This window comes from Macaca nemestrina, chromosome 4, assembly GCF_043159975.1.
Source record: "Macaca nemestrina isolate mMacNem1 chromosome 4, mMacNem.hap1, whole genome shotgun sequence".
Taxonomy (NCBI): Eukaryota; Metazoa; Chordata; class Mammalia; order Primates; family Cercopithecidae; genus Macaca; species Macaca nemestrina.
This window is the reverse complement of record NC_092128.1, coordinates 152,320,437-152,335,557: the sequence shown is the minus strand read 5'-3', so window position 1 is coordinate 152,335,557 and position 15,121 is coordinate 152,320,437. Positions and strand designations below refer to the sequence as shown.

The 15,121-nt window shown below is 44.1% G+C and overlaps 1 protein-coding gene across 10 annotated transcripts in view; it reads left to right on the top strand.

The window, feature by feature from the left end:
- The window catches only part of LOC105483388 (sidekick cell adhesion molecule 1), a 960,109-nt gene that overhangs the window by 741,619 nt on the left and 203,369 nt on the right, over nt 1-15,121 (top strand). For all 10 annotated transcript variants that reach the window (XM_071095418.1, XM_071095417.1, XM_071095416.1 and 7 more), the window contains 2 exons: nt 10,986-11,101; nt 13,040-13,232. In XM_071095418.1, coding sequence (XP_070951519.1) covers nt 10,986-11,101; nt 13,040-13,232 — 309 coding nt within the window. The remainder of the gene's footprint in view (nt 1-10,985; nt 11,102-13,039; nt 13,233-15,121) is intronic.

Sequence of the window (15,121 nt, the reverse complement as noted above, 5' to 3'; positions counted from 1 at the left end):
TCCCATTGCATCAGTTGAGGACAACTTAAGACACCTCTAATGCCAGAGCTCCCCAGAGAATCAACCGAGGCCTCAGCTACTGCCGTCCTATAGAACAACTTCTCCTTCTGCCCAGTCCTGGTCTCCCCACTTCCTGGCAGATGTCTCTAATGAGTCCTAATGAAACTTAAACTCCAAACTGTTCATGCCCAGAGTCTATGACTGGGGCAAACAATTGAAGACAGGTAATTTTTTTTTTTTTTGTACCATAAATAATGTTCAAAGCATTGATTTTGAGGGATTCAAACTCATGCCATACACCAAGTGCCGTTACTCACATCAGCACTTATCAATCTTCAGTGGAAGCTTGTTTGATGTAATAATCTTCTAGACTGGGTGTCTCTGGGTCATTTGACCTGTCATCCATGCATCTTCTAACGGTATTATTCAAAAGTGGTACTTTTCTTATTTCCTGTGCTTCATTGGTCCCAAACATGTTGCTGACAGTTTCTAATGCACCCTGGCAAAATGAGCGATTCTGCAATTGCAGGAGGAATTTTGGCTTTGACTGTTAAATGCAGGACATTGTAACTAGCTTCTTGTATTCAGTCTGATACAGTTGTGGCCCACTCATAAATACTCCCGCTTCTTACTGTGTAACTGCAGACCATTTTCTCAGTTCTGATCTTTTTCTGTGTGAGATCAATGCTTTAGGGAAAGATGCTGGCATAATTTGCCTGACATCATTGCATCTTCTGATTCCTTTTTCATTAAATACGACATTGAGACAGAAGAAGACAGGATTATTGGAAAATGCAAATCTGAGTTTGACATCATTTTCATTATAATTTCCTGAGTAGCAACTTTTTTTACTACTCTACTTGGTGCACTTGATGACTTTCTTTAATTAAAAAACGTTTCTTATTATGATGGGAAAATATCTCCATAAATATGCAGTAGTATTAAAAATATCAACATAAGTAATTTTACTAAACATGCATGTATTTAAATATAAAGGTATATAAAGTGGCCTGTAGGTCTTAATGGCTTCAAAAATTAACTTTTCAAAAAGTTTTGATTGCATACAACCTCAAGAATGTTTCAAAATAAACCAAGTTGAAAAATTCAAAAACCAAAGCTTGCATTAAGCAAAATAAGCAACATTGACATTCCTTTTTATTTGATTGGACAATTAAAGTTCTGAAAAACTCATGAATATAAATGTCAGTGATGTCATCTCTGATCCAAAATATTTTGAAAAGTCAGTTATTTGAAGCTATAAAACCCTACAGTCCTCTTTACTGAGTTGATTTGATTATGTAACTTATTGTAACATTTTTAAAAATGTGTAAAAACAGTAATTTATTTTGAGATTCCATCAAAAATCAGATCTTGCTGAATTTACATCATCACTAGCCAGGAACAAAGGGAAGGGGGTAGCGGGGAAGAAAATTTTAAAAATCGTTTTTATTTTAATAAGGAACACCTAATACCAGATAATAATTGTAAACATAATCATACATTTCACTTAGTCACATAGGTAAAAATACTAGTAAATTAATTGAATAAGAAGTGCCCCCACATGCTGAGCATGTTACTGAACCAAACTGGGTTCGTTTGCCCCTGCATGAGAGGAAGATGCTGAAGCACTGGGTTTTTGCAGCAAGAAAGCTTTATTGCAAGTCAGCTGGCGAGGAGCAGGAGGAAAGACTCAAATCCATCTCCCCATGCTGGGGGCTGTGCCGGGCTTTATAAGCATAAAATAATGAGGTGTGATCTGATTGGATCTTGCAGTGGGGTAATACCAGAGCTCGATCTGATTGGATCCTGGCTCCAGCTTTGCAGTGTCCATTTCTTAATTTAGTCCCTGCTCTTCTGCCTGAGCACTTAGGTTCCCCCACTGTGGTTGCACACTTGGTTCATCTGGGTGTGCTCAGGGTACATGGCCTTCAACATGGGGGTCCGTGGCAAGTGAAAAACAACTCACAACCTACTTACACACAAGTCGAACCACATTGTGAAGCGGCATCATTGTCTAGGATAATACCCAAAGTTTGTTGTCTCACACTGAGGAAATCAAGGATGCAGACACACAAGGAGTGAGGTTAAAAGTGGAGGTTTAATAGGCGAAAGACAGAAGAGCTCTCTCCTGCAGAGGGGTCCAGAGTGGGTTTTTCCAGTCTGCCACAAAATGCAAAGGATTTTACAGATGAGCTAGAGGAGGCAATGTCTGATTTACATAGGGCATGAAAGATTGGTCAGACCAGGTGTGCCATTTGCATAAGGCACAAAAACCTGGTTAGGACTAGATGTACCATTTGCATAGCATGCAAAAATCTAGCCACCCCCACCCTAATCTTTTATTATGCAGATGGGTTATCTCCCTGGCTGGTGCCTTGTTGCCTGTGCTTTTACTGTACACATGGTGACAAAGAAAAGGGAAGATGGAGCCTCCATGTTGAACGTGTCTGGCCTTCAGGTAGCCCTTTTCTGTTGGCACAGCTGCCGGCATTCACCCGTGGAAGCTTCTAGCTTGCTTATCTGTGTCTGCAGCTCAATTTTTCAGGCTGCCCTTTGTTAGAAAAGAAATTATTTGGGAGCTGCTTTTTATTAAAAGGGAAGCCTTGCCAGAGACTGTTTTACCCTCACTATCTGCCTAAATAATTTCTTTATAGCCCCTGTATCAGTTGGTCCTGTGCCTGGTACAGACAAATTCACAGATGAGAAGCAACCTGCAAGTGAAATAAAACAGCTTGATAAGAGGGGTCTGTGGAGGTGTCAGGGAAGTGGAGTGTGGTTCAGCCACCCTGTGCCTCCCTGCAGCAGATCCTCTCAAGAGAGTTACCAGGTTCAGAAAGTTTACAGGAACCACATGCTTAGTTTTGTTTTACTTTTCTTTTTTATTTTTATTTTTATTTTGGAGTACTTTCAGATTCATAGAACAATTGAGTAGAAAGTTCAAAGAATTTTGATGTACTCCCTGCCCAACATGTACAAAGCCTCTCCCATTATCAGCATCCCCCACCAGAGTGGTACATTTCTTATGATCAGTGAACCTAACTTGATACATCATTACCCAAAATCCATAGTTTACATTAGGGTTCACGCTTGGCACTGTGCATTCTATGGGCTTTGAGAAGCATATGGTGATGTGTATCCCCCATTATAGCCTACAGAAGTGTTTCCTTGCCCTCAAAACCCCCGTGCTCCTCCTGTTCACCCCTCCTGACTGCCAACCCCCAGCAGCCACTGGCCTTTCTACTGTCTCCATAGTTTGACCTTTTCCAAAATGCCATATATAGTTGGAATCACACAACACATGGCTTTCCACAATGACTTCTTTCACTGAGTAATGTGCAATGCATGTGTATAGCGAAAACACAGCATATGTATAGTGAAAACAGCATGAAATGTAATTTCAACAGTTGCAATTTTTTTTTCTTTTTTTAGACGGAGTCTCACTCTGTCACCAGGCTGGAGTGCAGTGATGCGATCTCGGCTCACTGCAACCTCCATCTCCCAGGTTCAAGTGATACTCCTGCCTCAACCTCCTGAGTAGCTGGGACTACAGGTGTGCGTCACCATGCCCAGCTAATTTTTGTGTTTTTAGTAGAGATAGGGTTTCACCATGTTGGCCAGGATGGTCTCTATCTCTTGGCCTCATGATCCACCCACTGCAACCTCCCAAAGTGCTGGGATTACAGGCATGAGCCACCGCGCCCAGCTGACAGTTGCAAATTTTTGAATGGCTGTAAACAGTGGTTTATGGCTATGAAAACTAACAGACATCAGTGTCTCTGGGCCCCTGTGTAACCCGTCCGAGGCACAGTGAGAGACCACTGCACTGTCCTGCCTCCTTCCCTACCCACTCCCAGCAATCCCCTCTTCAGGTAGAAGAAACGGCTACTTTCTGATCCAGGTTTCACACATTTCCATGACAAATAAAACCCCTAGTGCCTGAAACTGCTCTTCTGATTTCTCCTTTCACCTGTGATTATTCCCAGAGTGTCGGGGGCTTCAGGACAGAACACCTTGTCATTGGCTATGAGCATCAAGACAGAGTCGAATGAGCCTGCTCAGGCGGGTGCTCAGGTGGGGGGAATTATCCAGTGAAAAGATATTTTTCTGCTCAATGAAAACCAGAAAGGAGCATAACACCTGTCACCTTACCAGCCTGCCTCCAGGCCTGCCACTGGAGGCACAGCAAGAGCCTAATGCTAATCATCCAGGGAAGAAGTGTCCCTTGAGGCTTAGTCTGAGCCCCAGGAGGCCACGCTGCACACCAGAAACCCCTTTTGCCTTCACTATTCTGCAGGATAGTTGGACTAAGCCCTTGTCTTTGTCTTAAGAAGGGGCAGGGTTATGTAACCCTCAATAATTAAGACCTTTCCAGCCATAACCACTCTTTTATTTTCAACACTGTCAAGAAGGATTTGCTGGCTGTAACTCTTTCTCACTTGAGGGCATTTTTAATTCCATTGTCCACAAATTCGTGAGTCATTTCTGATGGCAATAATCAAGACAAAGAGAAGCCGAAGACCTGGGAATAAAAGCAAGCTTGGTGATTTTTTGAATTAAACTTAAGGTATTGAGAGAGAGGAAACTGAGGCTTTAAAACCTCCCTTGGCCTGTGACTGGGAAAGGAGAATGTGTGCCCACAGGTCAGGCTCCAAATCAGACACCAGGGGACCCAGGTAGAGTGAGTGTCACAGTCAGGGACTCAGGTAGAGTGCGTGTCACAGCCAGGGGCCCAAGTAGAGTGAGTGTCACAGTCATGGACCCAGGTAGAGTGAGCGTCACAGCGAGGGGCCCAGGTAGAGTGAGTGTCACAGCCAGGGACCCAGATAGAGTGAGTGTCACAGCCAGGGGCTGAGGTAGAGTGAGTGTCACAGCCAGGGACCCAGGTAGAGTGAGTGTCACAGCCAGTGACCCAGATAGACTGAGTGTCACAGCCAGTGGCCCAGATAGAGTGAGTGTCACAGCCAGGGGCTGAGGTAGAGTGAGTGTCACAGCCAGGGGCCCAGATAGAGTGAGTGTCACAGCCAGAGGCCCAGGTAGAGTGAGTGTCACAGCCCGGGGCCCAGGTAGAGTGAGTGTCACAGCCAGGGCTCTGGGGTAGAGTGAGTGTGAGAGCTCGTGATTTGAGGTAGCCCACATAATGAGAAGCGAGGGGAAAATGCCTTGGTAAATGGGTGAACTCAGTTAGGAGTTTGTTTCTCTGTAACCATGGTGTACCCCGCAGAGGCACTGCCTCCAGGATACTGGACCAGAACTTGGTGTGAGGATTGTGCTGCAGCCAATCAAAGGTACAGAGGTCCTCTTGAATCTGCAGGAGACAGCTACTTATTTAAATTATGCAAATTTTTTTCTTGCATATGATCCTTGTAGCCTTATTTTAGAGAATTTAACAACATTTGATATTTGGTATTCTGGCATTCCAGAGTCAGTAATTGGGCTTCGTGAAACCCCGGAGCTAAACCTACCGAGAATGAGATGCCTTCCTCAACCCCACAGGTTGTGGGTTCTAAGAGAAAACGTCATAACAAATGTTGGTCTTTTCCCAGTAGCTCCTGATGTTTATTCTTTCTTTTCCCTTTTCTTCCTTTTTCTCCTTTCTCCTCTTTTGTTTTCTTTTCTTTCTTTCAGCAGAGATTGTTCTAGTCATCTATTGCTGCCTGACTGACTATCCCAAAACTTGGAGATTAAAAGCAACATCTGTTTATATGTCACGATTTTGCGGGTCAGGAGTTGGAGCAGGGCTCGGATATGTGACTGTCTGTGCCTCTCATTCAGTTGGGAAGATGGTTTCGTGCACATGTTGGCGCCGTGGCTAGGAAGGCGGGAAGGCTGGCTCCCTGGGCTGTCCACTGGGGCAGCTGCCCCTGGCCTCACCAGCCTGCAGCCTCAGGATCCCTACACTCCTATGGCTGCTCAGGGCTCCCGGCAAGCAGCAGAAGCTGCTGGTTTCTTAGGACCTGGGTCATATTATATTGGTCAAGCAGTCTCAGAGCCTACATTGAAGGGTTTCAGACACAGACAACACACCTTCATGGGAAAAGTATCAAAGAATATGCAGCATTTTGCTTTGCTTTATTTTTTTAGGAACGGGGCCTTACTCTGTTGCTTGGAGTGCAGTGGCAGGATCATAGCTCACCATAACCTCAAACTCCTGGGCTTAAACCATCCTCCCACCTCAGCCTCCCAAGTAGCTAGGACTACAGGTGCACGCCACCATGCCTGGCTGATTTTTTACTTTTGTAGAGACAGAGTCTCACCCTGTTGCCCAGGCTGGTCTCAAACTCCTGGTCTCAAGCGATCCTCCCACACCAGACTCCCAAAGTGTAGGGATTACAGGCATCAGTCACCATGCCCTGCCTGCAGCATGTTTGAAAAGTGAGATTTATTGTGGTTTCATAATTTACATACAGTAAAACTCACCCTTTCTAGTGTACAGTTATATATACATTTTCACAAACATCTTTAGCCCATATTCACCAGCATAATGGAGATATGACTATTTCTGTCACCTCCCTCAAAAGTCTTTTTGCTTTTATATTCACCCCTTTACCCCTGCCCCAGCGCTTGGCAAACACTGCTGTTTTCTCTTATTCTATCTTTGCCTAGTTCAGAACGTCATATAAATACAGCGTGCAGTGTGCAGTCTTCGGAATCTGGCTTCCTTCCCTTAGTGTCATGCATTTGAGATTCACCTGTGTTCATGTGTATGAGTATTTTGTCCTCTTCTACTACTGAGCAGCGTCCCATTCCATGGACACACTACAGTTTGTTTCCTATCCATTAGTTTAAAAACATTTAGGATGTTTGCAATTTGGGGTGATTATTAAAGCTGCTATGAATATCACATTTAGTTAGTTAGTTAGTTAGTTAGTTAGTTAGTTAGTTAGTTAGAGACAGGGTCTCACTCCATTGCCCAGGCTGGAGTGCAGTGGTGTAATCACAGCTCAGTGCAGCCTCAACCTCCTGAGCTCTAGTGATCCCCCCACCTCAGCCTCCCAAGTAGCTGGGACTATAGGTGTGCAGCGTCACGCCCAGCTACTTTTTTCATTTTTATTTTTTTGTAGAGATGGGGTCTCGCTATGTTACCCAGACTGGTTTCAACCTCCTGGGCTCAAGCGATCCACCTCGGCCTCCCAATATGCTGGGATTACAAGTGTGAGTCACTATGCCCCGCTTCATATAGATTTTTTATGTGAACTTTTACATCTCTTGTGCACAGTTACCCAGGGGCAGGATTGTCGGGTCACGTGGCTCGCGCATGCTTAACTTCGTAAGAAACCACCAAACGGTCCCACCAGGTGGCCGTGCCACGGGCATCCTCATCTCATACCACAAGGGTCTCGGGCGCTCCACATCTTCACCGACACAAGTTGTTACTGCTGTCGGTTTGTGTTGTTTGAGTCCTTCGAACAGGGGTCCAGGGCATCCCATCACGGTAAATGGGATGGTGAGACTCTCTTCGCTCACAGATTTCCTGTCGTTCTTTTGGCTTTGGTGAAGTAACTATTCTTTTTGTGCACATTTTTGGTTTTCTTATAGTTGAATTTTGAAAATTCTTTATATTTTCTGAATAGTAAGTTTTTGTTCTTTTCCTTTTTTTTTTAAGAGACAAAGTCTTACTTGGTTGCTCACTGCAGCCTCACACTCCTGGGCTCAAGGGATCCTCCTGCCTCAGCCTCCCGAGTAGCAGGGACTATAGGCACGCACTACCACACCCAGCTAATTTTTTTTTTAATTTTGTAATTCTTTGTCTGACTGTGTTGCCCAGGCTGGCCTCAAGCGATCCTCCTGTCTCAACCTCCCAAAGTTCTAGCATTCCAGCTATGAGCCATGAGCCACAACTCCCGGCCTGGATAAACATGCTTTATTGGATATCTGTCTTACACTTATTGTCTCCTAGTCTGTGGCCTGTCTTTTCATGTTCTTAACAGATGTCTATCATGAAGTCAGTTTTATTTCTTTTTCTTTTATGGATTATGTCCTTGATATTGTATCTCAGAAATGTTTGCCTAACCAGGTGTCACAACTATTTTTCCTAAAGTATTATAATTATAGGTTTACCTTTATGCCTCTGATCCATTTTGAGTTAGGTTTTATAAATGGTATGAGGTATAGATCCAGGTTTTGTCTTATTTTGTGAATGAATATCTAATATTTCCAGAACCATTTGTTGAAATCACTGTCTTTTCTTTGTGCTTTTATTGAAAACCAGTGATACATGTGTAATTTCTTGCCTGTCTTCTCTGTCACTGATCAATATGTCCACCCCTTCTCCAGTAACACACCCTGTTTTAATTACTATTGATTTCTAGTTTTGAAATCATACAGTAAAGGTTGTCCAATTTTTTTTCAGACTTGCTTTGACTATTCTTACCTTGTTTTTCCATATAAATTTTAGAATCACCTTTTCAATGTCTAAGAAATATCTAGCTGTGGTTTTGGTTTTTTTTTTTTTTTTTTTTGAGACCGGTCTTGCTCTGTCACCCAGGCTGGAGTGCGGTGTAGCTGTGATTTTGATTGGGATTGCATTCACTATATTGATCAGTTGGGGGAGAATTGACCTCTTTACTGCGTTTTCTTCCAATGGATTCATGTGATATGATTCTCTATTGACTTAGTATTTAGTTTCCTTCATGTTTTGTAGTTTTCAGTGCACAGATATTGCACATCGTTTGTTAAACATATCTATTTTATGTTTTTAGAGCTGAAATAAGATATTAGCTATAGGCGTTTTATGGGTGCCCTTTTTAAAATTTAGAATGTTCCTTTAAATTCCTGCTTTGCTGAGAGTGTTTTTTTTTCGTTTTTAAAAAAATCACAATTGGTTATTAAATTTTGCCAAATGCTTTTCCGAAATCTATTAAGATGTTCATATGTTTTTCTTCTTTTTTCTGTTGATGTGATGAATTACTTCGATTGCTATTCACATCTTGAGCCAGTCTTGCATGTATAAGATACACCTCACTTGATCAGGCCAGATTATGACTGTTAAATATTGTTGAATTTTATTTTCTAATTATTTTCTTGAGGATTTTTTGAACTTGAGTTCATGAGGGATATTAGTCTATAGTTTTCCTTCAGTGGCTTTTTCTGATTTTGGTATCAGGGTAATGCTTTAGAATTGGTTTAATTTATTCCTCAAATGCTTGGTGGAATTCACCCACGAAATACACGTAGTTCTCGCCTTTGTTCCTCTGGGTGCTATGTGTCTGCAGCTCCCAAAGCTTCCGTCCTCTCTCGTAGCCCACATTCAGCCTTCAGCCATTCACTGAGGATTTGGGGTGAATTTCAGAATTTCCATTGTCTCCTCCTCCCGCGCTCTGTGACGGGTGAGTGGGACCCATCCTGACCCCTCGGAGAGGCCCATCTCTCCTTGCGTTTCCGACCACTTGGCTGGTATGCAACCTAAGCTGTCTTATGGACTCAGGAAAAGTGATTGTTCTGTACTTTGTTCAGCTTTTCTTGTTCTTAGGTGAATGTGACGTTCTTTCCAATGCTTAGCATCCCAGGCACAGCAAGCCCTGTGTCCATTTTTAACCCACGCATTTTACAGGATGGCAAGTAGGGCAGTTTCCCGGTGACTTAGAGAGGGGGCTGAGGGGCATCACGCCGTGGCCAGCAGCGGATGGGGACAGAGGGCCCTCCTACATGCCTGGGAAGAGAAGACTTGAGGGGCTTGGCCAAGTGTATGTTTGTCTCATCTCTGCCTGAGACAGGCTTTTGGGGAAGGAAGCCGAGAAGAGTGTAGCGATTTTCACCAGGACCGCATGGGATCCCATGTGTTCTGGCCAAGAAGACCCTTGTTTTTGTTTCTCTGCTTGGATCCATAGGATCCGTTAGGCTTCTATGCCTCACTTTTAGAACAAGCACCTGAAGAGCCAGGACTTTCCTTCCACCCAGTAGAAGCCTTGATGGTGCAGCCAAAGGCTTGGCCCCTCTCTGCAGGCCAGCGGGGTTCCCATCCTGAAGATGCTAGCCAGGCCCACTGCCCTTTCTGAAAGGCCTTCAGTTCCCCCGTTGCCTTCTGTATGCGTGATTAGCTGTGCTGCTGGGCATGGTAGGAAATCCCAGAGAGACCCGTGCACTGTCAGCACCCCGCTTCCCCCCGCCTCTCATCCAGCCGTGCTCCCCGTGCACCCATCCTCACCAGCCTCCTTGGCAACACTTTGCCTTTTCCCACGGCTCTCCCAGCGGAGAGTGCCCTTCTCAAGACCTTACCCCTCACAGGCCACCCTTCCTCCCAAACACAGTCCAGATGAGGCCCTCCAGCCCTCCCAGGCCAGGGGCAGGGACCTGCCCTCCACCAGTTTACTGCTCTGCAGAGCATCTGCCTCTTACAGTTACACAAGTGTGTCCACTAGAAAGGGCATGCCTTGAAGGCAGTCATTTGGCGGGTATATAATTGGGTTCAGTAGCTGTTCTGTAAAAGAGAGAAACCATGGATAATCAAAAAATGATTGTCCCCATTGACAGACAAAAAGAAATATCGCCTCCAACAGTGTATATGGGAGGAAGGTGATGATTTTATTTGCTTGTTTTTTTTGTTTGTTTGTTTATTTTTGGTTTTTTTTTTTTCCATGTAAGGAACAATTCAGCTTGAAACATAGTGGTATATATTGAGGAAGGATTTCTAGATGAAACCTTGCCTTGATCTCAAATATCTGTTCATTGAAACAGAAATTAGAGAAAGCTTTGCTTGTGTCCGCCTTGGAACCACCGGAAAGGCCCATCTGTGGAATGAGAGGATGGTCTAGTCCACTTTTCTGCCTCTACCTTAAAGAATTCTGCAAGAGAAAATGAAAAATAGCCCAATTCTCTTTCTTGGTAATGCCACTGTAAGCTTCCCAAAACATTCATCACACTTCCTCAGTCTCAGTGCAGTAATTGCATGTGAGCGTGATGGCAGCTAAGGGTTTCCTTTCCGTCTCTCCTCCCCATGGTGCCTCCTGCCATTTGTTCTGCTGTTGTCAATGACCGCCCTGCCACAGTGCCCACCGCGCCCCCGCAGAACGTGCAGACGGAAGCCGTGAACTCCACCACCATTCAGTTCCTGTGGAACCCTCCACCTCAGCAGTTTATCAACGGCATCAACCAGGGATACAAGGTACGTGGCCTGGGTTCAGGGCCTGTGGGCACCTGTCGTTGTCTGGAGCCACAATGTGACGCAGCTGGAGGCGGCCCCTCCTGTGCCTCAAGAGCCGGTTGCGTCAAGATACAGGGCGTCTTGACCTTGGTGAGACCACCATTTATTCCAGAGTCTTGGCATCAGCTCTGCAGGTTCAGAAATTCAAATTCCTAGTTATCAAGAGGATGGTTCAAACATCAGTGAGCAATTTCTTATGAGAAAGGCCATTCATTTTTAAATGGCGGGTGGGAGACCTGTCTCAGTGAGTAGAATCAACATTTGCACAAACCACTTCTTCCCAGAAGGAGGTCCTCTCAGGAGAACACAGGCCCCGAGCAAAGGGAACAGCATGAGTGATATTTCCATGGAGAAAGGATATTTTTCTCTCCCCGCTTTCTACTTCAGGGAGAGTTCTATCTAAAGAACTGAGACCAGTTGATTCCAGCTACCCGCCCGGACTGAATTAGACACATAGACAAATTTCCACCATCCGACTTCTTGTGTCTTTAGCTACCAGAGTGTGTTAACTTCACTGCTGTACCAGGATACACCGTCCCAAAGCACAGCTGATCTTCCCTTTCAGATCAGCTTCTCCTGATTGGATTTGGGAGCCCGCCTTGATTTTAGCTGCAACAGATCCTCTAATCGTCTTTAATAGCCAGTAGACAGGGGAAGCTCTTCACACTGAAGGGATTCCATCTAGTTTGCCTCAATACCTGGTAATTTCACATTCAGAGGGTGAGTTTCCTCAGACACAAGGTTCATTTTTCCCCGCCCCCATTTGGATTCAACTTGCTAAAACACTGATTTGTCTGCCAGAAAGGCAGAAGTAGCTGGAAATTTACCCTGTCTTTTGTTTATCCTCGGAAGTATCCAAAGACAGAAGCTTTTGTGAAAGAAAATCGTATCAATCAAGCAAGATGCTTTTGCCTTCTTGGCCTCTCCTGTCGAGTCTCATTGGTGAGGCCGCGGTGTTCATTTGATGTCTTCATTGTCAGTTTGATCTGCGTAAATACGCTTTGTGTCCGGCAGCATGTCAACTTTCAGACCCAGTTAGTCCTAGCAATGTTTGGTGCCTAAGGAATTAAAACTCACACACATACGTAATGCTGCCAAAACATGAACACAGCTTTCCTTAGGATGTGGATATAGACTGTATTTCTTTAAAATTGTGAGTTTGCATTATCTCCATAATAGTCTCCTAAAATCCTTTTCACGAAACTAGTGTGATATAAATTATAAATAATTAAGGTTATTCCTGTTGAATCATGGATGTCTTTTTTGAGACAAAGTAGGTGCTTTCTAGAAAAATATTTATGTTTGTTTCATTGCACTGTTTCAGCTGAATTAACTGATGGTTTCATCTTTACTGTTAAAGATGTTATTCTTTACTGTTAAAATATATGTATATTATATGGTATATATCATATATACTATATAGTATATATTATATATAGTAGACATAAGTTATATAGTATATATTATATATGTATATAATATACTACATATATATAACATGTATATATAGTATATACCATATATGTGTATGTTACAGATGTGTATATGTATATATGTAATATATATTATACATTTTTTTAACCTTCTTAAGTGAAGAGAGGGTGAAGATTTGAGGGGGAGTGTCCATTATTCCAATATGAGTTAAGTAGTTATTTTATTTACATAGACAAGTATAAAATACATGTAAATATACATGCTTGTATACAGAAACCTGTAAAATATATTTTTATCTCAACTTTTTTGAAGTGTGATTATAAGATGTAGGATTTATGGACTTTCTTAATTATGACTTTACATTTTAAAAGACGTATTCATTGCAAAATAAAATTCTGCTACAGACATGAGTGTGGAGAAGCACCATTGAAAACAGGCTGTCTTTTTCACCCTGTTCCATCTCAGCTTCTGGCATGGCCGGCAGATGCCCCCGAGGCTGTCACTGTGGTCACTATTGCCCCAGATTTCCACGGAGTCCACCACGGACACATAATGAACCTGAAGAAGTTTACCGCCTACTTCACTTCCGTTCTGTGCTTCACCACCCCTGGGGACGGGCCTCCAAGCACACCTCAGCTTGTCTGGACTCATGAAGACAGTGAGTATTCCTTCTGCGTGTCTCTTAAGTCAGTCGTCAAAGAGGTGTGCACCGCTGCGACTTCCAGAATCAGGCAAGGGCAGAGGTGGATCACGAGGAAGCCCCAGATTTTTAGAGTGCTTGCAGTCGGCTCACCTAGGGAGATCAGGCATCAGTACTGATAATGCCTGGCAGAGTATGGCACGTGGACTGTGGAGGGTGGCCTTGGCTCAAGGAAGGAGCTCTGGGGACAGGGGGTGGAGAATCAGGTTCCAGCTGTGTGGCCACACCTTTGGTCGTGCTGAACTCGCTCTTCATCTAGACTTCAATTTCTAATTCCCTCACCTCCTTGCATGATTCCCCTGATGCCTCCCAGCATGTTCTTTCCTGACCCTCGCTCCCAGGGTCCTTTTCCCTACGCCCTTCTAAGCTCTGTGAGTTTGCATTATCTCCATCTGGTCAGTTCAAACCCATTCCTTCTCTGCTCACAGGCCAGCTGACGCATCTGGAAAACATTAGCTAATGAAGTTACCCCGAGAAAATAATCACAGATGCACACAAAGATTTATATACAAGGCAACTCGTTACAGTTATTTGTAGTTGGAAAAAATGTGAAAAGCATTCAGATGTTCCAGATGGGGAGGACTGGAAAAAAGTATAGAATGACAATATAAGAAATATTTTGTAGTTGTTGAAAAAGCAACACTCTGAAGATCAAAAATTGTGCGCAAAAATGGTCATGATATAACATTGTGAAATAGTAGTATACAAAACTATGAGATCCAAATTTTATTAAAATACACTGTATGAAATATGAACAGATAAAAGACCTTGGAAGAAATATGTCACACAAATTTAAGACTTGTTATCCCTATGTGGTATGATTATGAGTAGTTTTTGCATATTTCTTTGTATTTTTCTGCATTTTCCAATTTATACCACGAGTCTGTACTCCCTTTATAATGAAAGTTAAAACTAGGATAATTAGGGCCATGCGCGGTGGCTCACGCCTGTAATGCCAGCACCTGGGGAGACTGAGGCGGGTGAAACACAAGGTTAGGAGTTCAAGACCAGCCTGGCCAACATGGTGAAACTCCATCTCTATGAAAAATTCAAAAATTAGCTGGGCATGGTGGCGGGCGCCTGTAATCCCAGCTACTCAGGAGGCTTGAGGCAGGAGAATCACTTGAACCCGGGAGGCAGAGGTTGCAGTAAGCCGAGATCATGCTACTGCACTCCAGCCTGGGTGACAGAGTGAGACTCTGTCTCAACAACAACAACCACAAAAAACACTAGGAAAATTATTTTTTTAAGTCACCCAGGGCTGCTGCTTGTCTCTTCCCCAGAGCTGGATGGGCTCAGCCTTCTGAACTTGGCTCTACAGGAATTCAGTGGTCACCAGCTCCACCCCGTGCTGCTCCCGTTGTTGGACTCCCAGCCTTACTGCACTCCCAGCGGGTGACATTTGCAGAGGCCAAGGCCACCAGGATGGATCCCTTGCCTTCCCGCTTCACCCACCATTTCCAGGTCCTTACCCTTGCCTCTCTCCCCTTTCCTCTCAAACGATGCAGTCGGGCCTCTCTAAGGGTGCTCCGTCATCCTATTCCCTTCTTCCCCTGTCCCTCTTCATGGCACCATGATCCTTTCCCTCCTCCCACAGATATGTTCAGGTCTCCCTCGCTCAAAATCGGCAGCTTCCTGACAGTGCTGCCCCTGGAGCTGCCGGGATGGCTCCCCACTCCCTTTCAGTCTAACCATTGCGCTGACCTCGAATGCCTTAAGTTCTCCTTGACCCTTGGCAGCCTAGCTTTCTCCTTGCCATTCTCCTGGAACGATCTCGCCATTGATTCAAGGTCTATGTCAAATGAGTGACACGGGAGGAACAGAACAGATTTCTTGACCCTCTGAGA